The 27,423-nt window shown below is 34.4% G+C and overlaps 1 protein-coding gene across 1 annotated transcript in view; it reads left to right on the top strand.

Annotated features, from left to right (window-relative positions):
• Nucleotides 1–27,423, top strand: part of GPR149 (G protein-coupled receptor 149) — a 65,226-nt gene that overhangs the window by 4,379 nt on the left and 33,424 nt on the right. The window contains exon 3 of the mRNA XM_055320961.1: nt 2,604–3,061. Coding sequence (XP_055176936.1) covers nt 2,604–3,061 — 458 coding nt within the window. The remainder of the gene's footprint in view (nt 1–2,603; nt 3,062–27,423) is intronic.

The raw sequence follows: 27,423 nt of genomic DNA, 5'->3' as shown, positions 1-27,423 counted from the left end.
CATATCTGCTATAGGTTCATTTTGCAGATGTAAATATAATTCTACATTTCAGCTTTAGTGAATGGAAATGGAGAGACATGCAATAAAAAAAATGCATGTCAGTAATGGGAAATACTTTGCAGATTAATAATTTTCTCCTGCTTCTAACATAAGCCTGTATTACTAGTGTCTCAAAACAAAGGTGTTAAAAAAATGATTTTAACACAGAGGTCTCAGGTGGAAGACATATGGGATAGATGTGGCTTTCACAATCATTTTGTTTACATGAAATGATGTTTCCTTTTTTAATTAAACAGTTAAATATTTTCTATGAAATCAGGTATTCAGTCTTTATTTTAAACAAAATCAAAGTATCTGCTAGGTATCATTCTGAAGAATTATTTATTTTTGTAAGCTGATATAATTACTCATGTCTAAAAATGCAATTAGCAAGATATGGTTAAAAGCAAAAGACTAAAGCTGATTCATGTTTGGTCCAGGGTTTAGCTTTTCAGAACAAATACAAGATTACATTTTTTTTAAAGTATAATATAGTATAGACTTCAAAAGATCCTGATTGTGTTCTGACAGTCTTTAAGTTTCTGGTAAGTTATTAGTCAAACATTGTCAACTGTTACACTGTTATGACTTATTATCTCCATTAATTACCTTAGTCAGAAATTTACCTTTAGTTCTCTCATGCGTCTAATTAGCAGTAAAACAATTTCACATACAGGTTGGTAACTCCAATTCTAGAATCAGTTGGCTTTTAAATTCAAAACCCTTTACCAGTTAAGTAATCTTAAGTAGGTTTCTTCTACCAGCCTCAGTTTTCTCAACCTTAAAACAGAATCAATAAGCCTTTTATTATGTAGGGTTGTTGCCCCTTAAACGACAAGACCCATGTGCATAACTTAGCCCTGGAGTTTTCTGCTTCTGCATGGTGTGCGTCATAATTGCGCTTCCCCCTCAGAGCCTAACTCAAACTACCTCTTCCACTTCATGACATGGAGATTCTCCATTGACAGTATGCACACTACTTCGAAAACATTACTCACTTTTGCTTTACATATTTCATAATTATAACATACAGCTAATAAGGTACATAGTTGGAAACATCAATTTTATTGTTATATGTTAAAGGTGGGATTTATGTGTTTTTGTTTGCCTACTGTCTTTGAATTGACGATTTGCCACTTTGTATCTTTTTTAGAGAAAAGGGAAACCCATCCATAATTAATACATCCTTTTAGTTCCTTCAACTTTCACACTGTTGAAGTAAGTTAAAAATCCCAATTTAATTTTACTGGACATATTAGTAGAAAAAAAGTAAGTAGAACTATACATAAAAGTATATTTTAAAATATTAACTATGTTTCTACTTTTCCATTTTCTTTGGACAGAAATTCTTGTTTGTGTTGTGGCTCAAACAATTAATGTTTTAAATACTCAAATAATGAATGCTACCTCTAAGTTCTATTATCACTTAGTGGAATTGCTTTGTAAATCTTCAGTAGTGGGAAAATTTTAGTAATAGAATCAGCATGTGAATGGCACTAGGATATATTGTAAAATGAATAAAATTTTTTTCTGTTGTTCCCATAGAATTTTATAATTTTTCATAGATTTTTCCACCAAGGATAGCTAAATGTCTGGTATATGACAGCTATCTAAGAAGAAAAATACTTTGAAATGAGCCGTATTTTGAAAGATGAAAACCAAAACATTAAATTGCATTTTGTCTACCACCTTAATACATAAAATGATCCAATATTTTATTACATTCACACATAAAAATTGTATCATTTTCTGTCACATTCTCACTTGTTATCCTACTAAGAATTTGTACCATATCTACTAACTAGTAGTACTTTACTAGAATAGCATTACATTTCGCTTGGTTTAAACCATAAAGAGTTTTATGTATTCCTGCTAAATTCACCTTGTATTAATCAGGTTTAGAGACATGCTGTAAAGTGCTTTAGATCACAAAAATATAAATCTATTCATTATTTTTTACCACTCATTACAAATTTATTTGTATCAGAAATACATATGCTATTTTAAAAAGTTTAAAAACCATGTTGTGGCATTTTCTAATTTTTAATGTATGCATTTATAAACATGTAAATGGAAGTGTCATACATCAAAATATTTAACACAGTAATTTCTGTTGGTGATATTGTCAGCTGAATAACTTATATAATATTAAGACCTCAATAATTTCCAACAAAGTAGTTTATAAACAATATCTTTTATCATCAAATAAAGAAATATATAGATAATTGGTAAACTGAGAAAGTTAAAACTAAATATGTGTGAGAATTTCCTAATTTATGGTTAAATTATTGTTCATTAAAACTTCTCTGAAAACTGCAGCATTCTTGGAATTGTAAATATTTTAAGCCCATCATTGTACAAGTGAGAAAAGTTAGGCCCAGAGTGATGACACCTTGGATTTATAAGATTTAATTACTTTGCATAATCGGCAGGAAATGAAGGTAGTTTTTAAATTCATAGTAATCAGTTTGGATGCACTTTCCTATTCTTATTCACTATGTACACCCAATTATTGTTTATAGCTACCTTCCTAACCACAGAACTTTCCTTTTGCTTTTACGTAGCCAAGAGGAGAGGCTTTGAATTCAATCTATCATTCCAACGGAGTTATGGGATTTATAAAATAGCACATGAAGATTACTATGATGATGATGAAAATTCTGTATCCTATCACAATCTCATGAATTCTGAATGCAAAACTACAAAAGACTCTCAGAGAGACACTCACAGCATCTTTAATGCCATAAAAGTGGAAATCAGCACTGCACCTTCCCGGGACAGCTCCATACTAAAAGGGATCAACAAATGTACCAATACTGACATGACCGAGGCTGAGCAGGATTGCCACGGTGAGAAGAGCGTTGATCCATTGCTTTCTGAAAAAATGGGACATGATGCTAACTATGAAGAAACCACCTTTCTGGAAGGGCCAGAAAGAAGACTTTCTCATGAGGAGAGTCAGAAACCAGACCTTTCAGACTGGGAATGGTGTAGGAGTAAGTCAGAAAGAACTCCTCGTCAGGTACAGTAAAGGCTGTTCTTTCTGTCAAATTAAAAATGAGACCAAATACGATAGGCATGAAAAAAAAACAAAACAAAACAAAACAAAACAAAACAATGATCAGTTGTTTATTTCATTCAATCAAGTCTAAGGTTAATTTCACTTGCTTTAAGCTCCATAATGTTAAATTTTATTTCAAGGTATTCTTTGGAGGGACTTTTAAATGTTTTAAGTTCTACATTTCCAGTCAAAATCTGTATATTTTGGGATTGGCAGAGCTAAACAGGCTCTTGAGAAGGTTAGAGCTTTCTAGTTTAACCTCAAGTAATCTGTCAAAATTCAGACTAGCCTCTCAGAACTTGTTTCAAGTTAGTTAACTTGTATGCTTTATTTTCCCCTCTTCCACCCAAAAAAGTATTTCACAAGTGCCCAAGGGAAGTTTTCTTTTTTACCATAAAGGAAAATATTTATACAGCTAGTGGTGAGGAGGGTAATCCTGCTGCAACTTTACTAGATAGCTTGCCTATTAGTCTTGCTAGAACTAGTCCCTCCAGTATTCAGCAGGGGGAAAAAAAAAAAAAAGATCTGTTCCAGAATATATCCAAGTGAGCCCTTGCAAGCTCTGCTAAATGTCCTATCCCTTTAAGGATAGAAGAATGGCTTTACGTTTTATAAAACTGAAAAGAATTTGCACCTTAATTTCATCCCATTTTCTCCTAGGTTTCAGCCTGCCTAGAATGATGAGAGATACTTCTTATTTTATTGAAACTGTAGTGTAATATTGATATGAGATTGTTCTTTACTCCAAAATCTCATATCTGGTAATTAAAATTGCTTTAGCTTCCCACACCACTGATTTACTAAAAAGATGAGCTGTTTTCTGCCAGATTCAATTGAAATCAAAGTCCACTTGTCAAAACAAAGTCATAATTCCAAAAATATGTGCAAAGAATACTACATTTATTGATCAAAATATGACCATATAACACCAAGTATGAATATGGGCAGAGTACTCTGAGATTTCCTTTATTCTCAGTGATAATTAAAGCTACTAGTCTTACTCTTAATATCGTTTAAAAAGTAAGTTGGACAATAAAACAAAATATACAAAATATATTATTAAAAATAATTATTCATACTATTTAGTGATTAGGTATTTCAGAAAAACATCACTAAATATTTGCCACAAATTACAAGATAATATGAAAATGTATTATTGACTGGACACAATGCTCAGTATTTTTAAAACAAAATGGTACCCCAGCTAAGAGGAAAATCCTTACAGTCTCATCATAAATTTCCTGAATAATATAAACCTCCTGGTTTTCTTGCACTTAAGAATTGTTAAGTAATACTCATGATGAAATGTTTTATGTGTGTGTGTCCATGATGTACACACGCCAATAACTTGCAACTACCTTGGTGTGCTACTCCTCTATCCCATCCCCATGCTTACCCCTTAGGGATTACGGTTATCCTGAATCTTGCTCATGCTTTTTTATTTTATTGTTTTATCACAAGTGAATGCATTTCTAACACAGCATATTATTTAGTTTTGCTTATTTTGAGCTTTCTAAAGATGGCATCATACTGAACCTAATCTTCTGGGATTTGGTTTTTTCCCCACTCGACATTACTTTAAATGACTCCATTTTTTAATGTATTTTGTTAAAACATTGGGAATTATTATTAAAATATCAGAAATATAGTCCTCATTTAAAAGTCTTGATTATAGTATGGAGAGTATAATCAATTAACTACCCTAGAAACTTGTGAAAGGATCAGACACTTTACACAATAATATACCGTACCTTGAGCATAATGAAATACAACTTACCCACAAACCTCTATAAATAAAAAATTAAATGATATATAGAAAGAACTAAATTTTGATCAAACCAGATCAAGTATCAATTGACACCTTTCAACTATAATGATTTGCTTAAGTATTAATATTTTAACATCTGTGAAGAACAAGTAGTTCAGAAAATTGACCTAAAATGGTGGTTGTAAAAAAAGTGATTAGTGATAAAATGGAGAAAATTCAGGAAAGATAAAAATCTATATTTTCAGGGACTGAAATTAAATGAAATACTATAATACACTTTCAAGCAGCAGTAAGAATCCTTAAATTATAGGCTGATGTTATTGATATGACTTGCCTGTGGCAAAACTGCCTCTGGACTTTAAGGTTAACATGTAACCCAAATACATTTAGGGCTTAAAAGCTTCTGATAACTTTTCCATGACCAAAGACAGGTTTTAACCGGCCACCTATTCTTCACCAGCAGATACTTCATGGGAGTAGACGGTGACTTAGCACTTTCATGTCATCATCCTTTTCTTCCAACTACCTTCTCTGTTCTATGTATCTTAAAGTGATACATTACACTGCAGTAGACACTGCAGTAAGTCTATAAAAAATACTATCTCTTTTGATTTCCCATATATTAAATACCCAATATTTAGGCTCAATCTATCAGTTTGTATTTAATTGCTGTACAATTTATAGTGTGTTCTTTGTTCTTAGGCTTAAAAAAAAGCAAGTTTGATTTAAAATCTATTTAGTGATCCTTATTTTATTTTGACAATACATGTTGCTTAATTTTTTTATTAGAGTTTATGTTAGTAAACAAATTCTCATTGTATTTTGTTGAAAATCCTGGAAGGAGTGAAAGCATTAGGTAAGATTAAGGTGTAAAGAAGATGGCAGTAGTAGAATGGCTTCAGCAGGTTTAATTGGACCTACTAAAATTTATCAGAGTGGGAAGTGCTTGTAAAACTAAAATTCAGTATTAAATTTAACCATACAATTACTTCTTTTTGGATCCCTAGTAGGTAGAATCCCAAGAAGTTTGCTATTAAAATGTTCATTAAAGGACAGCCCGGGTGACTCAGTGGTTTGGCGCTGGCTTCAGCCCAGGGTGTGATCCCAGGGTCCCGGGATCAAGTCCCACATCGGGCTCCCTGCATGGAGCCTGCTTCCCCCTCTGCCCGTGTCTCTGCCTCTCTCTCTCTCTGTGTCTCTCATGAATTAATAAATAAAATCTTAAAAAAATGTATACATTAAAAAATAGTTAGAAATGTCAGAGCTCTTCAGTTACAAAGTTTTACTCTGGTAGCCATGATTTGACTGTTCCTGAAAAGAAATAGTTATTTTCCAGAACCTAAAAGTTTTTTCATCTGTGAATAAAGGACATTTGGCATACGAAATAATTTGGTGGCTTGTGGGTAATCACTCTAATTTTCTCTTCTAAAACAAAGCCCATCAATGAGTTCCATTTTCTTTTAATATGTTGTCTTAAAGCTCTAGAAACTCATTTATTATAAAAAATCAGAAACAAAGATGTGCTGTAACTATGTCACTCCATCCCTTTTTTAATCCATTCATCAAAGCATCTGAAAGATGAATAGTCATCCACTATGCCAGGAAAATACAGGAAAATAGAGTCTGTAACAATCATTCTCAAATGAGAGGCCAAGCAGGGGGAAGTGATTACATTTGAATTAGCTACACAAACCACTTAGCATAAGGATGGATAAACAAACAAGAACTAACTTTAAAGTCACCTGAGCATCAAAGAAATTTTACTCTCATGTTAAGGAAAATGTTTTAAATATCTAAAAATAGTTTTACAAATCAAAGTTGTGTTTGCTATCAGAGTGAAACAGCAACACTGGTTCCTATAACTTTTAAATATTATTATTTCTTTAAATAATTTTCATAAAGAACTGTGGAAACCAAGTCAAACTAGATTATTCTGGGTTCTTTAAATTAGAGCTTCTCAAATTTTAATGTGCAAATAAGTCAAATGGAGATCTTGTTAAAATGTAGATCATGACTGAGTAAATCTGAGATGGGTTCCAAGATTCTGCATTTCTGACAAAACCCTAGCTGATTCTGGTAAAAATAAAAAGTCCCAACCCAGACCTACAGAATCAGAATCCCCCTGCCCCTGTTGGTTCAAATGAACATCAAAATTTAAGCAGCTGCATTAGCATCCAATCACTAGGAGATAAATACTAGTTTAAAGGGAAGGGCAAAATCAATTCCTTCCATTTACTATATGCCTCATAAAGTAAAATAAGACTGGAAGAAAATACTCCAATACAGTAGGGTCCCCCTATCTGTGGGCAATGTGTTCTAAGACCCCCAGGGGTTGCCTGAAACTGCAGATAGCACTGAACCCTACAAATACTATATTTTTTTCCTATACAAACATACCTAGATACAGTCTAATTTATCAATTAGGCACAGTAAGAGATTAATAATAACCAAAAATAGAACAATTACAATAATATAGTGTAATCAAAGTTTAAAGAATTTGGTCACTCTCAATTTCAAAATATCTTCCTGTGATGATGTGAGATGATAAAATGCGACATGATGAGATGGAGTTGAGTGACATAGGCTTTGTGATGCAGCGTTAGGCTACCACTAACCTTCTGATGGTATCTCAGAAGGATTATCTGCTTTTGGACTGTGGTTGACTGCAGGTAACTGAAACCACAGAAAGTGGTATCTGGATAAGTGAGGGGCCTACCTCTCCTAAAAACAGTGCATCTTCTCTTTTCTCTTTTTTTTAAGTATTTATTCATTCATGAGAGACACAGAGAGAGAGAGAGAGGGGCAGAGAAACAGGCAGAGGGAGAAGCAAGCTCCATGTAGGGAGCCCAATGAGGGACTCGATCCCGAGACTCCAGGATCAGGCCCCAAGCCGAGAACAGACACTTAAGCGTCTGAGGCACTGAGGCACCCAGGCATTCCCATTTTCTCTTTTCATTAAAAAAAAAAAAAGACTATTAAAAAATTAAATCAGGCATAAAAAATATTAGTGTTTCCTGTGACACTGTTAACTTAATAACTGCAAATGCTTAAACCTGTTCTCTGAGTAGTTTTTCACATTTTTAACTGAAGTGACCGAAGGAGAAAAATTCACTTATCACCTTCTATTTGTAGCCTCAAGTAACACAAATGATTCCCTGGAGTATAGATAGTTTATATTTAGCTACATCCATTTGTTAGAGCAGTTAGTTCATTACTCACTGTTACATTGCTTTCTTTAAAAAAAAATTATAACCTTTATTGTTTTGTGATGACAAAGTAATATAATTATTGTAGGAAATTTAGAAATTGCTGATAAGCAAAGAAAAAAAACACCCAATTCCAACCACCCGAAGTTAAATACTGTTTACATTTTATCATATAAAACTTCAGGCTCTTTCCCATGCATATATTTTTATTTTTGACAAAAACAGGATCAGGCTGCAAAAGCATGCATATGCATATACATATATGCATGCCTTTCTTTGCATAAGAGTATAATTTCCACCTGCTTTAAATTGTTCAAGCACTTTCTGAGATTATCTAGTATAGTTTAGAATGGCTGTTTGGAGTGCAGCTGAAAGCTCATCCATGAATGCAAATTCATTCTCAAGTATTTAAAGTCTTGAAAGTGGAAGCTAAGGGGGTTTTGTTGTAAAACCACTTCAAATATTTCATAACAAATTTGTAATCCTCACAACATGTATCATTTGCTGAACTGAAGTAAAACTCTGCTAAGTTTAATTATTGACTTTCTCAAAATTCAAGGGGGCTACCATTGGATCAAAGCTTGTGTGGAATCTTATAATTCACCTTTTAAACTAAGAATTTTGTTGACATTCTCAAAAACACCTCATGGTTTAAGGAGACCTTAAAAGGCTACGTACTGGAGCTTCCCAGTTACGGCTCAAATCCCTTCTATAACCTCCTACTGAATAGTTTCCCTTCCTTGAATGCAAATGCCTGGAAAGTCACTATACTTTTTAAACTTTTTAGTGTGAACTAATTTTAGACTTACAAAATAGCTTCAAAAATGGTACAGAAATTTCCTCTTTTTTTTACATTTAAAAATTTTATTTAAGTTCAATTAAGGAACATATAATGTATTATTGGTTTTAGAGGTAGAGGTCAGGGATTCATCAGTCTTTTAGAATACCAAGTGCTCATTACATCATGTGTCCTCCTTAATGTTCATCACCCAGTTACCCGGTCCCCCTTCCTCCTTTCCTCCAGGGACCCCTAGTTTGTTTCATAGGATGAAGAGTCTCATGGTTTGTCTCCCTCTCTGGCTTTGTCTTGTTTTATTTTTTCCTCTCTTCCCCTATGGTTGGAACTAGAGGATATTATATACTAAGTGAAATAAGTCAATCAGAGAAAGACAATTATCATATGATCTCATGCATATGTGAAATTTAAGAAACAAAACAGAGAATCATGGGGTACAGAGAGTTTTAATATATCCTCCATTTGGTTTCCACTAATGTTAACATGGTAGTTGGCAATAATGTAATTATCAGGAAATTAGCAATTAATTAATAGACCTTATTTCAGTTTTGCCAGTTGTCTTGCTTATATCCTCTTTTTGGTCCAGAATCTAATTCCAGATCCCATAGTGCATCAGTTGCTATGATTCCTCAGTCTCTTCTAACCCGTAGCAGTTCTTCAATCTTGTCTTTTATAATTGATGCTTTTAGACTGCTGGCTAGTTTGTTTCTGGAATATCCTTCAATTGTGTTATGTTTTCTATTGATTAAATTGAAATTATGCATTTTTGGCAAGAGTACCACAGAAGTGATGTTTGCCCTTCCCAGCTCATCAGATCAAGAGGTACATGATGTTGATATGTCTTATCATGGTGATTTTTGTAAAGGTGGTATATTCCAGGTTTTTCCATGTAAAGCTACTATTTTTCCCCTTATAATTTATAAGTATCTTATGGGGAGATGACATTATGAAACTATGCAAATATTCCATTTCATGTATACTTTTGTTCACTACTTTCAACATTAATTGATGAATCTTGCTTGCAATGATTATATGAAGATAATTTTTCTATATCATTTCTTCTATATTTATTATTGGAATTCTCCTGTAAGAAAATGCTATCTCCTCCCCTTTGTTTGCTTACTTATTCATGTCATTTTGGGCTCAAAGATTTTGTTTTAATCTAGAAGTTATAAGCCATACTATTTATTATTCCTTATTTTGTTACTCCAGTTGTCCTACCGTTGACTATCGGAAGCTCTTTCAGGATGAAGCCAGATCCATCCAGTGTCCTATCCTCATCTTTCTTACTTTCTAGAAGTACAAGAGATTCCAGCCTCATCTTGTATTATTACTGACCCATCCTTAGAATCAGCTATTTTTTCAGGGAGTTTTGTTTCTTTTATTGAAAAATGGTATTTAGAAACCGACATTGGATTCTAGGTATGCTCATTGCTACTGGGGTTTCTTGCTTTTAGACTTTGTTGGCCAGATCTAGGAAACAGATGTATACTCATGTACACATCTATATTTCTATAACAGTCTCTCTGTCTAAATAATTTAATACTATGAGTTTGTACTGATAAATTCCAAGTCCAATCAAATACCATAGGACTCATTTGTGCCTTTCCCTTTTCTTGTTTGCTATTTCTTTTTCTGACAGCGAGACAACTGGCTCTCACTCTCCACTAATGTATTTAGGTATTTGGTCAATTCTGGTATACATATAAAGTAGTCTAAAAACTGTAAACCTACACTCTTGTGAGGAAAAAAAAAGTATTGACTAGAGTATAATAATTTTGTATAGTTTTTTTTATCTTTAACCTTACAGTTTATGGCTAAAATACAATCTCTCCCATTTATTTAGGTTATTTTCATTTTCATTCCTTTCATTTTATATTATGTTTTGAGTTCCTCCCACTTTCTTTTTGATTTCAATTATTTATGTTTGGGTATGTGAAACATTACCATGATTCTAAGAGTCAGAACTACATTAAATATGTGCTTTCCTCCCTCATTTCCTCCCTCATTCCTTCCTCCGTGTTCCCATTTTCCCATTCTTTCCTTTACCTATCTGTCCCCTCTAAGTAATCAATCTCATTGTTTTTGGTTTAACTACCCTGTATATCTTTTTGCACAAATGAGCAGATACATGTATACCTTCTTATTTTTCCTTCTTCTTTACATATAGTCTTTTGTACTCTACTTTTTCCATTAAATGGTGTATCATAGGAGTCACTCCGTATCAGTTCACAAAGATATTTCATTTTTTATAGCTGTGCAATTATCCATACATGGATACACCATGGTTAATTCAGTCACTCTCTTATATGGGCCTTATCATGTTTCTAGTATTTTGCAATTAAAAAATATTGCAGTAAACATTATGCATCAGTATTTTCATATTGCTGGAGGTATATCTTAGAATAAATTCCTAGAATTAGGATTTTTGTGTCAAAAATAAGTGTAGTTTTGTTAGGAATTGCCAAATTCTCTCCCAGAAGGGTCATACCAGTTTCCACTCCCATTAGCAATATGTTAACAGAAGGCTCTTTTCCTCACAACCTCATTATTATGTTTTTAAATTTCTGTCAGCCTGATAGGATGCAACCTCAGAATTGTTTTAAATTATATTTATGTGATTATAAATGGGTCTCAATAGTTTTCATATATTTAAGAGCCTTTTTGTCTTTTTATTTTTTTGTAAATTGTTCATATCTTTTCCTTATTTTCCTATCAGGTTTTTGTCCCTTTATCCTGTGATTTTTAAGACTTATATATTAGGGATATTATTCCTTTGTCTGTGATGTATATTGCAAAGGTATTTTCCAAGTTTGTCAGTTATCTTCTGTTTATGGTAGTTTTTTTTCCAATGCATACTTTTCAAATTTGTTTACAGTAAAAATTATCAGTCTTTTATTTACCTGCCTCTGAATTTTGAGTCATAGTTAGAAAACCAGTTTAAAATGGAATTTGCCCATGTTTTATTCTAGTACTTGTATGGTTTTAATTTTTACATTTGGATCCCAGATACATTTGGAATTTATTTTTGTATTTGATCTAGGGTATGAATGTAATTTTGTCTTTTTTCTGGATGGCTACCCATTAAAAAGTAATTTATTTATAAGTCCATCATTACCCACAGTGTTTTGAGGTATCATTTTTATCTTATACCTACTTGGGTCTATTTCTGGGTCTTCTATTCCATCCCACTATCTATTCATGCACTAGTATCTCACTGTTTTAATTGGAGAGGCTATTATAGTGAGTTTTAATGTCTGGTAGGGCTGGTTCCCCTACCCTCAGTATTTTTTTTTTCCTTTTCAGTATTTTTCCATGCTATTCTTGAACTTTTGCTTTTTTCATATGTAATTCACTTTCAACTTGCCTAACTCCATAAAAAAGCTTTATCAAGATTGTGTTAAATTTATAAATTAGTTCAGAGAAAACTGATAATATCTTTACAATGTTTAATTCTCCCATCTGAGATGAGAACAGGGTATGTCTTTCCATTTTTGCTAGTCTACTCTTGTTATCTTTGTCCTGAAAGATTTTAAAGCTTTCTTCCTACATATTTTATGCCTTTTCATTAAGTTTTTTCCAAAATATTCAATCTTCTTTGTTTTCATTATAAATGAGGTTCTTCTACCATTATGTCCTCTAACTGGTTATTGTTTGTATATATTAAGGATATTGATTTCTGCCTGTTGATATTATTTCTGCTACAGTACTGAATTATTTTATTGTTTAAATAAAATCATTGATTAGGGTTTTCTAGGTATATTATCATATCATCATCAAATAGAGATAGTTTGCTTTTTTATCCATTCTTTTTTATCCACCTCTTTTTATTTTTTCTTGTCTGGTTGTGTTGGCTAATACCTCTAGAACAATTCTAAATACTGGAGAAGACAGGCATCCTTGCCTCATTTCTGACTTAGTAAAAGTTTTATGATGCTTTCTCATTAAAGAAGATACTGGCTTTCACTACTTTGTAAAGCAGGTAATTTAATCTTTTGATGATGATAATGATGGTGATGATAATACGATGATAACTAATACTTACTGAGCACTTGCTATGTGCCACACATAGTTCTAAGCACTTTACATATAATTTCTCATTTAGTATTCACAAAGACTATCTGGTAGATTTATTATACAATTTTACAGATGAAAATACTGAAGCATAGAAAAGTCTATCAGAGCCTAGAAGCAAACTCAGGCTTACTGACTCCAGAGATACTCCATACATGCACTATCATAACTGCTTTAGAGAAATAATTTTCATAGTTAGCAAATCATTTCTTTCTAACTCCTATCTATTCACACTGGCAGATTAGTATCACCTGTGGAACTTTTAAAACTTTTAAAACTGACCCAATCCTACCCACACAAATTCTGATTTAACTGGTATGCAGCAAGATTTGTGTAATGTTTTTTTAAAAAACTTTGTATGTAGATATTTCCAAAATATATCAGCAACAAAGAACTTGCATTTAGAATATATAATTTACAAAGAACACCTCTAAATGAACGAGAATGACAGACAACCCAATAGTATATGACCAAAGATTTAAAGGCATACTTCATATAAGAGAAAATCAAAATAACTACACACATATATATAAAAGTATATCACATCATTAATATCTGAAAATCTTAATTAGAATAGCAATGAGATACCACTACACACCCACAAGAGTAGCCAAAATTAAACCATCTGACAATGCCAAGAGTTAATGAGAAACAGTCTGGGAACATCTACAAAAGTTAAATATATACATGCCTCACGCCCCAGCAATTCCACTCTTGGGCATATCCCCTAGAATTATGCTGTTCAATACAGTAGCCACTAGCCACATATATCTACTTAAGTTTAAATTAAATAGGGGCACCTGGGTGCCTCAGCTGGTTAGGCACAGGACTCATATTTTGGCTTAGGTTGTGATCTCACGGGTCATGAGATTGAGCCCTATTTAGGGCCCCACATTTAGTGGGGAGTCTGCTTGGGATTCTCTCTCTCCGTCTCCTGCCCCTTCTCTCTCTCTCTCTATCAAATAAATAAGTCTTTTTTTAAAAATCAATTTTTTATTTAAAATTCAGTTCCTCAGTTGTGCTATTCATAGTTCCAGAGCTTAATATCCAAATATGGATAGTGGCTACTGTATTGGACAACACAAATATAAAACATTTCCATCATTGGAGTTCTGTGGGACAGTGCTACCCTAGAACATATGTTTATGTTTCTGGAAGCTCTATTTGTAACAGCCCCAATACTTAGGGATAGACCAAAAGTCCAGCAACATTAGAATGGATAAATAAATTTTTGAATATTTTTACAACAGAATACCATGTGCAGAAGTGTATTTTACATAAAGCAAAATAAGTTTGCCTGATGTCTTCAAAGGCTGAGAGATGATTTAGCAATGTGTTCATAGGGACAGATGCTTTTGTAAAATTAACCATAATAATATTTATGTATTCCTTTTCTTAAAGGAGACAAGCAAATATTAGCTTCAAGCCCCTCAATATCTGGCTCAACCCCTAACCAAAAAATAATGAAATTTTAAAAACTGAAGCTATGCAAACTGTGAGGAAGTTTTGCAAATATATGAAAGGAACATAACAAAAGGAGCATATACTCTGTATTCAATAAAGCTTAAAAGCAGACACAACTAAATTAAATGATTTAAGGATACATACAAAAATGGTAAAACCATAAAGAAGGATTGAGAGGTAATTATCACAGAAGTCTAAGTAGTGTTTGCTTTTAGAAAGAAAGTACATAAGAAAGTACACATATGGTCCACTGGGGTGCGGGAAATGTTCTGTTTGTCATCTTAGGGAGTGATTATATTCTCCTATACTGCATAGTTATCCTTAATGCTGTCTTGGATGTGTGTTATGTTTCACAATTTTAAAATACTAAACATAGTTTGCTCGGATGGTTTCCGATGAGCATCTATTGCTCTAGGCCTCTTACATGTCCTGCCTCTGCCTCTTGGGACCATCCAGAATAATTCTCGTACCTCTGCCACTTGCTGTTAAGCTAATGGAATATAGTTATCCAATTCATCATATTGCTGTCTTTTCTCATCCATGCTAACTAAATGTTTTTACTTACCTCAACCTTTCTCCTCATAAATTCACTTATAGGAGCCCATGGCCCTTCATGCAAAACCCATAATCAAACAAAACATTCAAGTTCTTTCCTCCTTTATGCTATAACCTATCAGTTGACCCTTGAACAATGTAGGGACTAGGAGAGCCAAGCCCCCGTACTGCCCAAGAGTTGAAAATCAATATATAACTTTTGACTCCCCAGTAACTTAATAGCCTACTATCTACCAGAAACCTTACCAATAACATAAACAATCCATTATTATGGACTTTGTATTAATATGTACAAAATATGTATTAGATACTATATTCTTACAATAAGTAAGATAGAGAAAATAAAATATTATTGAGAAAAACATAAGGAAGAGAAAATGCATTTATAGTGCTGTACTGTATTTATAAAAAAATCTGCATATAAGTAGACCCGTGTGATTCAAACCTATATTGTTCAATGGCCAACTGTTCTTCTCTTAATGCATCTTAAGATCACCTTTACTTATTAAGCAGTCATATTGCACTGCTAGGTGTGTTTAATATCAGCTAACACCCTTATATCCTTTTTGCTCATGCTGCTGCTTAGCCATTTTATACATTTGTAGTCGACTCTTTGGACCCAATTATATCTTATCTCTGTTCAATTTCATCTTGTTCCATTTAGCCCACTCTTCCATTACTTTTGGTAGCCTTTTCTAGTGCTATCAAAAAATGCCTTCAGATGATGCTAAGGCATGAGTTCTATACTCTCATTCCTGAATTTGAATCACCATGGATTTAATAAGTCACTCTTTTTATTTTTATTTAAACTGTTGTTTTAAAAATGTGGAGTGAGACGAGGCCAAATAAAGAAGTCTGCTGCACACTACCAGAAACAAGTCCCCTTGTTCATTTTGGTTTATTAAGAAACACCTTTAGTGTTTAGGCTTTGGAGCCTGGCACGTCTTTTTCTGGGTATGTTCTTTCCCATTTCACGTGGCTAAATCTGCTTGTTCTTCAAGGTCTCCATTTGAATACCTTATACACTGGGAAGCCTTTCCTAGGTTTCCAGTCAAGACATTAATATTATGCCCTCTACTTATTAAATACTCATTTATTTAACTTTTCTATGTTGGGGATTAATTTCATGATGACAGAGTGGATATTTCTTTTGTAAGCTGCTTTATCTCTCATCGGCATAAAGCGTAGTGCCTGGAAGCTAGTATACGTGCAATTGGTTAGCTGCTGAATGAAAGAAAAAAAGGAAGAAAGAATCAAAGAATGTATGAAAGAAGAAAGAAAGAATAGCAGAATAGTATTAAATATAGTGTTTTTATTCTGCATTATACACTGAAATAAATATGTGATGTACACGATCTGACCTAATCTTCATAATATCAGTTTTGTTATTTCTCTATATGATAGATGAGGATACAGGGGTACAGAGGTAGAAGCAACACTGAACTCTGGCCTGCCTGTTTACAAACATGCCATAGGAGACTCGTCACTACTAGAGTGAAAATACATCATAATCCATGATTAAACCAAAAGTTATTACATATCATTTGTTTAGAATAATATTTGTTTCAAAATGAATGGTTGTCAGTAAAGGCAACTATGTTTCAAACTGAAGTGTGGAAGGGACTGAGGTGTTGGTAATGCAGTTATTATTTTCCTGTTCTCTAATAAAGAGAGCTCAGTGTGTCAAAGAACAAGGACTTCTTATTAATGGTGCCACAGAGAAACCTCAGGCCATGCCTTCAAATACTTCTAACAATCTTACCAGGACAAATGGACCATTTATCTTTGGGACAGAGAGGAAAGCTGCCAACACCTCTGAAAACACTTAAGGGAATTTTTGACTCTAATATGGAGTTACGTTCCAGGAGGGATTTGGGTTCAAGATAGGATCCAGAGTACTGAGAAAGGAGTCCAAGACTAGTCAAGGAGAAAAGTGATATTTATTACACTAAATGTTCATTTGTAAAACATTTGTGGAAATGATATTAAAATAGATACTACTCTCCATTGTAAATTCTGCATAGTCCCCATAGTTGCAACTGAAGATAGATATAGTTCTAATATGAACATTGGCTCATATTCTCATACCTTAATAAGAGGAAAGTGAAACAACTAGCTCTCAAGATTCCTGAAATTCTTATGGGTCATACAAGCCAGCTTCATTATATCACTGGCATGTTCCATTCAACATAAAACCATAACACTCTGTGTCTGATCACATGAGCCACACAGTCCCTCTAAGCCAGCTGTCCTGCACTCTTCCTTCCCTGCCTGCTTTTATGTGGTGTGTTTCACTCTATCTCTTCTTAGAATCTGATTCTTTCTCTGTTTTACCATTTATGAGTTGAGTCTGTCCTTTACCAGGCATCTCACCATCCCGGAATTGACTTAGGCATTTGGTCTTCTTAGCTTGATTCTCAATTTTTCCTGAACAATAGGGGTTGAATTTGTTTCCATTTTAAAGGCAACGTCTAAATCATAAACATTTCCTTCCTTCCCCCCATCATTCCCAATGGACATACGAAACAGTGGAAAAGATACAAACACCCAAGTTATATGGCTAGTATTGCAAGTTTAAAACTCAAGGCTGGGGGCACCTGGGTGGCACAGTCAGTTAAACATCTGCCTTCAGATCAGGTCACGATCCCGGGGTCCTGGGATCAAGCCCTGTGTTGGGCTCTCTGCTCAGCAAGGAGTCTGCTTCCCTCTCCCCTGCTCGTGCTCTCTCTCTCTCTCTCCCTCTCTCTCTCTCAAATAAATAAATAAAATTTTTAAAACATTTTTAAAAATAAAACTCAGTATCTTCAGGTTCAATGTTTAATAATCTTTTTAAATCTATAATATCTAACAATAGATAATCTAATCTAATAATCTTTTTAAAAACTATATTCTTTGAAGTAAGGAACTGACAGAAGAAATCATCCTCTTTCTCCCTCTTTTTTTTTTTTTTAAAACCTGTCTCCTTCCCTGCCCCAGCCTGGTGGAAATGATTGATGAAGACTTAAAGGGTTAAAAAGACAAAAGAAGAGAGAAAGAATCTCTAACACCTACAAAGTCCTTACATATATAATAAAAAATCTGATCTTAATATTTACATTCCTAAAAATGTTTTTATTAGTATCAAGCTTTATTTGAAATTGTGTTTATAGAATCACGGTATTTTATTCATCTTCAGGCATAATTTAGAATTTTGAACCATCTACATATGACATCTCATCAAATTATATAATGTTCAATTTAGATGGATAGCTCCTCTACTGAGTTGCAATAATTTTTAGGTTTAGGGAGTCTTTCAAACAAAAGAGAAGTAATAAAATCAATTCATTATAGACAAACTCTTTTAAGTCTCCTGTTATAGTAAAAGTCACAAAAATATATCTATATATATTTGAGTTTATATATTCATAATTAAGAATACTGTTTCTTTAGCTGTGTCTTGAAAATATAAATTCTTAAACATAGAAACAAATAGCATGTGATCTCTACTATTCCTTGACAATTAACTGCTTGACTTTATCTCTTAGTGTCTAAGTTGACTCATTTATAAAATGGCAATAGTTATATTGATCCCATGCTAAACAGAGATTCCCAAATAAAAAATGGAGGTTGATATAAAGAAAAATTTTACTTTATTTCTTTATTTATAAGTTGAAGCTCATCTGGGCAACATTTTTTTAAAAAAAAAAAGCTTGCTTGGAATGAAATGTTCCAGTCAGACTCTTACAAAATCCTAACTACTCCAGCAGTATTTAGATTTAGGTTCAAAACTAGATACACAGTATTAGCATATTTATAATTCTTGATAGCGGCCGCCCCTATCCGAGCCTAAGGAATTAGGAAAAGTATAGATAGTCAAGAAACATACTATTATTGAATATTAAATAAATATTCTGAATTCCCCAGCTGTGTTCTCCTATCAAGAAATTACTTTTATATGATTTTCTAATTTGCCACATCTGGGTTTTTTGGCTGTATACATGAAGGTTTGGGAAACATTACCTTTAATTGACAGAATATATGATTTTTTAGGCATTGATGGTTTTAGTCTTGGTCTAGAAATTAAACAACTTGATTTAAAAGATATTCCCCCCCTAAAAAAAAAAACATATTTCCCCAAATCTACATCCTTAGCTTTCTGTTCACATCCTAAGAACAAGTCAGTTCTTAAGGGTATTATTTATTTTTTTCAGGTCAGTATCTTCAGGCCTATATTAGCTTCCTACAGCAGGGAATCCCAGCACTCACTTTTCCTTCTAAAATATTCAAATTTTAAAAATTTCTTCCTTATTATAATTTTTCATATATAAGAATTAGACTTAGTGCATCTAAGACAATCTATTTCAGACATGTGATCTATAAGAAAGCGATTACTCTTTTTTTTAAGATCTTATTTATTTATTCATGAGAGACACAGAGAGAGGCAGAGACACAGGCTGAGGGAGAAGCAGGCACCATGCGGGGAGCCCAAAGTGGGACTCGATCCCAGGACCTCAGGATCATGGCCTGGGCCAAAGGCAGATGCTTAACCACTGGGCCACCCAGGTGTCCCGCAATTACTCTTCTTACCAAGTCAGAAGGGAGGACTCAACTTGAATGGTAACTGGTAGACAGAATCTAATCATAGGGATGTTGGAATGTGAGTTAGAAGACAACTATCATAAGGCCTCTGACAGCTGACTGGTTAATGCTAATCAATGAACTTCTGCGTATCTATATACTTGGGATGTTTAAAATACTTATACTCGGGCTTAAGCTTAATAGTATCCAAAACTTTCTCTCAATTGTATTTTAAAATAACTCATACTTGTTAATTTAGTTATGCTCGATTGGCCATTCCATCTCAGTTTTCTGGGATCAGGTCTTCTATGCTGTAAAGATGCACTGCCCAGTAATGTAGCCACTAGCCACATGTGGCTAGACTTAAATTTAAATTAAGATTAAATAAAATTTAAAAATTATTTCCTCAGTATCACATTTCAAGTGGCTTGAAATGTGGCTAGTAGCTTCTGTCTAATGGCAACTTCATTGGAGTGTGAAGTCATAGAACATTTCTGTCATCACAGAAAGTTCTGTTGGATGGAGCTGCTCTATAGCATCTATGTTCTAAAGCTTCTTTAAATAGCTGAAGTGCATTTTTTTCCCTTTGCATCCATTACTGCCAAAATCAGGTTATTATAAAGAAGAAATCAGAGACACTCAGTACTCAAATTCCATCCTACCCACTCCTAATCCAAGATTAGTGCCCACCCAAACCCAGGAGGCTTTAGTCTGCACTGAAACATCTACAAAACATTTGCTTTTCTATATGATGATCCCAGCCGACCCACTGTTTCCCTTGTTAGAAGGGAAGACTCATAGGAGATAAGGGCATTTCCAAAAATGATTTGGAGCATTTCCCAGGTGACTTCAGTAAGTTTGGATGCACTCTGCTCCTAGCATAAGTGATTGTTTTTTCCTCTATGCCTTTTTAAACGGACCTCTCTCTCTCTACCCTTTCTGTTTTTGTACTTATGTATTTGCCATCTTTACAATTGAACTTTGCGTCTCCCAGTCTTGTATGGTACTTGCTGTGAACTTAGTACTCCATAATGATGGACAAAAGAACACATGATCTGGGTGGGGCTCAACCACTCTCTCCCAGATTTTGCTACAAGTGGTTACCATTTCTTGGAACTCTGAGGAAACCCATTTGTTGTTCTTACTGTCCTATGTTAACCCCCACTCTCACTCACTAGGTAGTGCCCTAATAAAGGCAAATGGTTCCATTACTTTATTTAAATACATGTTTATATTTGTAAAGTGTTTAGCGTAACAGTGATTCTATCCTGCTTTTCCTGAGAGTGGTTGATCCATCAGGAAGAAGGCTGCTCTTCCTCTGTCTGTGCCATGAATGATATCGTTCTGTGCTTATATATATCCAACTTCCAGGTCACATGGACTGGTGTCAAGGTTAGGTCAACAGTGTTGGGTGAAACAGAGCCAAGGATGGTAAGTGAAATGATGGACTGTCTGATCTTGTTCTGTTAATTCTACAGGGGATTAACAGTCAGGGGGCAGGGGGCAATGGCTAAGTTTTCTGAATGTCACTTCTAAGGTGCCAGAAAGTCATCTCTAACTCAGTTTTCAGGTAAAAGCATAGTTGGGACCCAAGTATTTAGAGAGCCAGAAAATTGAGAAATAAGAGCTTGTAGTGTTGTGGAAAGCTGGGGAAAAACAGAGAAAGAAAGAAGTTGTTTGAAATTCTCCTGATAAACTGGATTCCAAATTGGTACTTTTCCCATAAATTACAATTCATAAGAATACACATATTTTGGAATGTCGCTCTTTACTCAGCAATTCACGATTATTTTGTGCCACATTCATTTTTATAGATGAGAAAAACTAACCATAAGGGTGCTTTAAATGCAAAGTAACAGAGAATCATTGGGATTTTCCAAATAACTTGTTGACTCAAACATCATTTTTCAAAACCACCTGAAAAGCCAGTGGTATTTTTTTAATGCACTTCATTAGAAATTATGTATGGTTTACATATCAATATGTTTTCCTCCAACTCAAAGAAGGCAAAAAAAAATTTATTTATTTTAAATACCTCTGCACACCTAGAAGTGAGTTATAAAAATCAGTGGTCCTCCACAAAAATAGTGCTTAGGCTTGTTTTTTTTTCACATTTATCTTACCTTTTGCTTCATTCTTCTAGAATCATACCATAGGGGTTCACAGGATGTATACTGTTTAATAATAGAAAACAGCACTGGTAGGATGAAAATGTTTCCAGGTTGTTTTTTTCTTCTTGGAGTAGATTTTTCAGCTCTCAGGAGAGCTTGCTTGATATGATAATAATAATGTACTCTCCAATAAGAAATCCTGGTTCTTTAGATCTGGTCTTATTTATTTTCCACCATTCCCATGAGGTAGGAGAAGGTACAGCTTTTTGAAGTTTAATAAGACATCCAGAGATAGTAGATGATTGAACTACGAAAATAATTTAGGCTCAGTGACTCCTACTCTACCAAAATTAAAGAAGACGTGAGATTTGACCTATTGCTTGGGTCCAGTCAGGTTTGAGTCTATGTCAGGTCACTGTATCTCAACCTCAGGTAGCGTGGGGAGAATGTGAGGGTACCTGACTGTGCCTATATCACCCACTCAGCAAACATTCTTTGAGCCCAGGGCTTAGGTCCTAATATAATATTCAAGGCAATAAGATAACTTGCTCTCATTATTCAGAGATCAGGAAGGGCAAGAGGTACAAATAATGACAATATTTCCAGAAAACTGATGACTGCAGTTTGTGCAGAAGTGCTATAGATACAGCTAATTCTGCCAAAGGGAGAGCAGAAATCATCACAACTTTCACTATGAGTCTTGAAAGGAATGACAGTCTACCCTGCGGAAGGGGTGGGAGGAAAAGAGCACAGTCCAACACAGAGAGGCACAAAAAGTCCAGGAACTTTCCACATTATATATATTTTTTCCACATTATATTTTGGTATAAAATTTTAGTTCAAAAATTGTAGTGATAGATATTGTTGTATATTCAGTTATACATTTAAAAAATTAACATGTGGTTAGTATAATCCTGATATAATCCTGGATTTTTTTTAAAGGAAAAAAGAGAGGGACACCTGGGTGGCTCAGTGGTTGAGCGTCTGCCTTTGGATCAGGTCGGTGATCCCGGGGTCGTGGGATTGAGTTCCACATCAGGGTCCCCCTGTAGGAAGCCTGCTTTTCCCTCTGCCTATGTCTCTGCTTCTCTGTGTGTCTCTCACGAATAAATAAAATCTTAAAAAAAAAAAAAAGGAAAAAGGAGAAAAAATATACTTCCACTTTTTCTTCCAAAAGAAAAGAATGTGAATTTATCCCAGATTATTAGGAGGGAAATACATAGATTATAATATTTTTAAAAATATTATATATATATAATATATATATATAAAATATATATATATAATATATAATAATAATAATAATATATATAAAAATATATTGACTCTCTTATTCAGACATCCTCAACTTTATTAATTGGAAATGCCCTTGCAAGAAAAATTATAAATTAATCTTTTTTAAATAACCAAATCTTAGTGTCAGCTCCATGAGAATTATATTGGCAGTGGCCATATTTATTTCTTTGTTTGTTGTCCCTAATTCTGTATTTTCTCCAGCAACATCTTTCACTGGGATGTCTTGCCCATAGAGAATTCACAGTCTCTCTATCACAAGCCTCAGTTGGAATCAAAGAGTGAGAGGTGTTCTCTCCTGGGGAATGATGCACATTGCCTTAAGGAATTAGTTTACACTACAAAAGCCTTCCTGTGTAATCCAAGCATTGAGTACAGGCTCCACTGGAACTCTAATGCCTTAAAATATTGATACAAATAACCCTTTCCAATGATCATGGAATTGCACCATGATAAGTACCATCCTCCTCCCATGGTAGAGTATTCCTTTGAGGTCAGATCTAAATCATTTTGGTGGGAATTTGTCATGCTGAGCCTATACTGCTGAAAACGGAGATGAACAGTTATTCTTGGATCTTCAGAAATGACATGTAGCTTTTTGTAGTTGTGTAAGTTGCAACTGTGGGTCTCTGGAGTCAGAGCCATGTGCTTCAAAGGTGGCGCTTTCTACTTCTGATCCATAACTATTGTTCAACCTTTTTTTTGACCTTCAATACCCTCGACTGAAAAGGGAGATAAAAATACTCACTTCACAAGGTATTGAGGTGAAACAAGCTAAAAGCATGAAGTATCTTTCAAGTATTAGGTGTTTGTTGTTAATTACATAGGTATGTATCCATGAATTCATTCAACTAATATTTGTTATGAGCCATTATCAGCCTTATCTGCACCAGAGTCAGAAAGAACAGAAATTTGTGACAGTTATTGCCTTGAAGATGCATTGGGGAGGTCTTTAGATTTATGTCTGTCTCTCAAGCAGTTTCTAAAGGAAGAATCTATGTGTAGATTTAATGGCAAACAGACAAAAAAACAAAAACAAAACCAAAACCAGGAGCTCTCCCCAAATCACACACTGGTAAACAGCCTAGTCAAGACTCCACCCAGAGTGTCAGACTCTAGGACTCACTTTTATCTCTCTTCTCACCCTACTCACTACCCCACTATCTATGAGAAAACCAGGCAGTAATTCACAAAGAGGACACTGATTGGCTTACTGAAATTTTACAAAGAATTTCCTGCTTTTGTAAGAGTTCATCTTCTGAGTTTTAAGTTGCTTAGTACTCAGCGACATTATGAAGAATATGAATGCCTACTCTGGATTTTCTATCTCCAAAGGGTCTCCAAGGAAAGGGTACAAAAATCAAGTGAAATAACCTTCAAATTCATCATCCTTTTACTGTCATAAAGCAGACACACTGCAAGTTTCTTTCCAGCAGATAACTTCTCTGCCTGACAACAGCTACACACCAAGTGCCCAGACACAGAATGACCCATATCTAATCCATAGTTCAGATACGTACTACACACTCATATACTTTAAGAAATAGTATTTCTCAAAACACAACCACACTCACAAAACAAATCATATGCATTCAAAACTGTAGTCTATTTACATGTCCATCTGGGGGAAACTCATAGAAGTTGGTAGAAGAGAAGGTAAAAAACAGTTGGCAGTGGCTCACGTATCATCCTTTCCTGCCTATGAGAAGCACTAAAAACTATTCCATAGTTACTCTATAGCCAAAAAAAAAGGTCATCCTCCTAATGATGGAGCTCCAACCATGGACCCTACACTAGCTCTACTATGACACAGAATAATTAGACACGAAGGCACATAAACCCAGAACCCTAGATAGCTTTCTTGCTGCTGGACAGAATTTGGACTCTAGCTCTGGTTCTGTGACTATGTGACACTGAGTAGGCTCTTTGCCTTTGTTTTCTTATTTGAGAAATGAGAAATGTGAGGAAGAACCGTAGATTGGAACTAGGTGACCTCAGGGCTTTTATAGCCCTAAAACGCTATGCTCTTTCTTTCATATATGGCCCAGTCCCCAGATTTCAGTTCAAAAAGGTTTTCTCTCCAGAGTACCAGGGTTTTCTCTATTCCAGTTATATCAGCCCAACATTTGGATTTCCACAGCAACTATGTAATTGCCTCAGTTGGTATTTTTTATTGAACATGTTTCTATCTATTATAAATCTATGTGCCTTGAGGCAGTATTGATAAGGTAAACAGATTTTGGTTTTGAATAATTCTTTCATGTTTGAAGTGTTCCTAATTTGTATTATATTAATTAGAGCCTGGAAACATTTCTACATGAGGAAATGGCTAAACCTTTGCTTTACCAGTAATAGCTATTTATAACTTTGCTTCTTTCAAGTTTAGTTTACTAGAAATAAAACCACACCTGAGGCTTTGGGGAAGTGCCTGGGGCTTTTTAGACTTCAGGAATTTCTAAACCTCCTCTGAATTTTCAGCACCCTAAGTGCAAAGAACATGGTTTCAACCAAGTATCTTGTAATGTAACTTTATAACCTCCTCAAAGGTCAAAGTCTGACTTTAGCACCTCTGTTTCTCAAACACATGCCTATGGAATATGGGATTCTTGAGTACTGGAGAATTTGCCATACAAAGCATAAATCAGAATTTTTGTCATGGGAAAGCCTCAAATGACTTGACAAAAGTTTTCAAGAGTCCGCATATTACTGTATCAACAAGAATTTTTTTTAACCTACTTCAGTGTGCCCAGTACCGTGCTCCATATTCATTGCCAGGGATTGAAACAAAATAAGAACTGCAAATGTTGCTTCCTTTGAAGGGCAGAAATCTATACAGAAGCAAGTGCTTGCAGCTTCAGCCAAATCCTACTTGCACTGTCTCCTACCTTGGGATAACCCATGAGTTGGAGGAAGCAGAGATGATAGTATGCGGTCTGAGATGGTGTAAATGTGGCCTGCTCAGTGGAATTTCTCAGCCCTATGCCTGATTTTTGAGCTTCCACCTTCCCCAGTTCTCTCACAGCTGGGTCAACTCATTTCATCTCTGCAAATCCAGCCTCACTATTTATTTTCAGAGCAATCTGGGTTTTAGTAGGCTATAAATGCCTCCATTCATCCAGGCTTATTATAGTATCCCTTCTCCTGCAGGCTGGCCCCAGTCACAGGGCTTGGGCACTGTGTCCTGAGTTGCCCTCACTACATTCTAAACTAGAGCCATTTTCTACTCTTTCCAGATCCTGATACCCCCCATTTCAGCCCTACTCCTACCTCCAAATTCTAGCTCACACAGAAGACAGAGCAACTTGAATTCCCTGAAGGAGTTATTTTCTGAATAACTAATTCACTGAATTTAATACATTTGTCAATATATCAACAATTTGTTTTAAGGAATATTCTTTTTGAATATAGTAAATGAATTTGGAGATATTCATATAAAGCCTATATTCAGAAATATGTCTTACTTAACTGTGATCAAAATGGATTCTTCTTGAAAACGTTAAATTCTACTTATGGAACTATTCTTCAAAAACATATTCATAAGAAAATTTAATGACCCATATGACCCTCAGCATTTAATAAATTGAACATTAATTAAAATATAGCTAGAGTAAAATTTATTAATTGAATATATTCAAGAAAATGATTTCTCAAGGTAAGCACTTGCTGATTGATAAATTTGATGAAATCATCATTTGACAAATTGATCTTTTAATAAACTGAGTTTTAAGTTGCTCAGCACTGATTTTTGGTAAAGGGATATGGAGCTCCCTGGGTGCTGTGCTTCCACAGACAGACTCCTATTCCAATGATCAGCCTTCCTGAATTTCAGAGTATTTTCTATATCACCTACCCAGGGCTAAGCTCTGCTACATATGGCCCCTGGTGTTGATTGAAGAATACCACCTCCTGAAGTAGCTTGGTCTTACTCATGACCAAATAGCCACTGCTGACTATCTTATCTTACCCAAATGGAGCCATATACTAGACCCAACTCTTCCTACTTATTGTGTTCAGCCTTATTGACAAATCTCAAAATGATAATAAAAAAAAGGCCAGAGGCCTGTCTTCTTTCTCTTTCAAATACTTGTTTTTTTAAATATTTCATTGTCTCTCATAGTAGTGGAGTTATCAGAAACCTTGAAAACCCACAGGGAAATATATTAACCCCCAATGTTGAAAAAAATCTTAGCAGCTTTTAGCAGAATAACTTTTGTTGGAAGATTTCTTATAGTTTGGAGTATAATAGAAGTACTTGGGCAGCAAAATAGACAATTTTAACATCAATTTGATTCATTTAGGTTGAGAATAATATTTCTCCTTACTCCCTTGTAAAGACACACACTCTCAATATGTTTGTGGTAGGAAGTAATCACATCTTTTTTTTTTAAAAAAGGGGGGTAGCTAACTGGAATTCAAATAAAAACTTAAAACATAAAATAAAATAGTCACTCTTATAAAGAAAGAGTATATATCACCAAATTCAATTTTCAGTGCTACGA

Source organism: Nyctereutes procyonoides, unplaced genomic scaffold (genome assembly GCF_905146905.1).
Source record: "Nyctereutes procyonoides isolate TBG_1078 unplaced genomic scaffold, NYPRO_anot_genome, whole genome shotgun sequence".
Classification (NCBI taxonomy): domain Eukaryota; kingdom Metazoa; phylum Chordata; class Mammalia; order Carnivora; family Canidae; genus Nyctereutes; species Nyctereutes procyonoides.
This window is presented reverse-complemented; position numbering and strand designations above follow the sequence as displayed.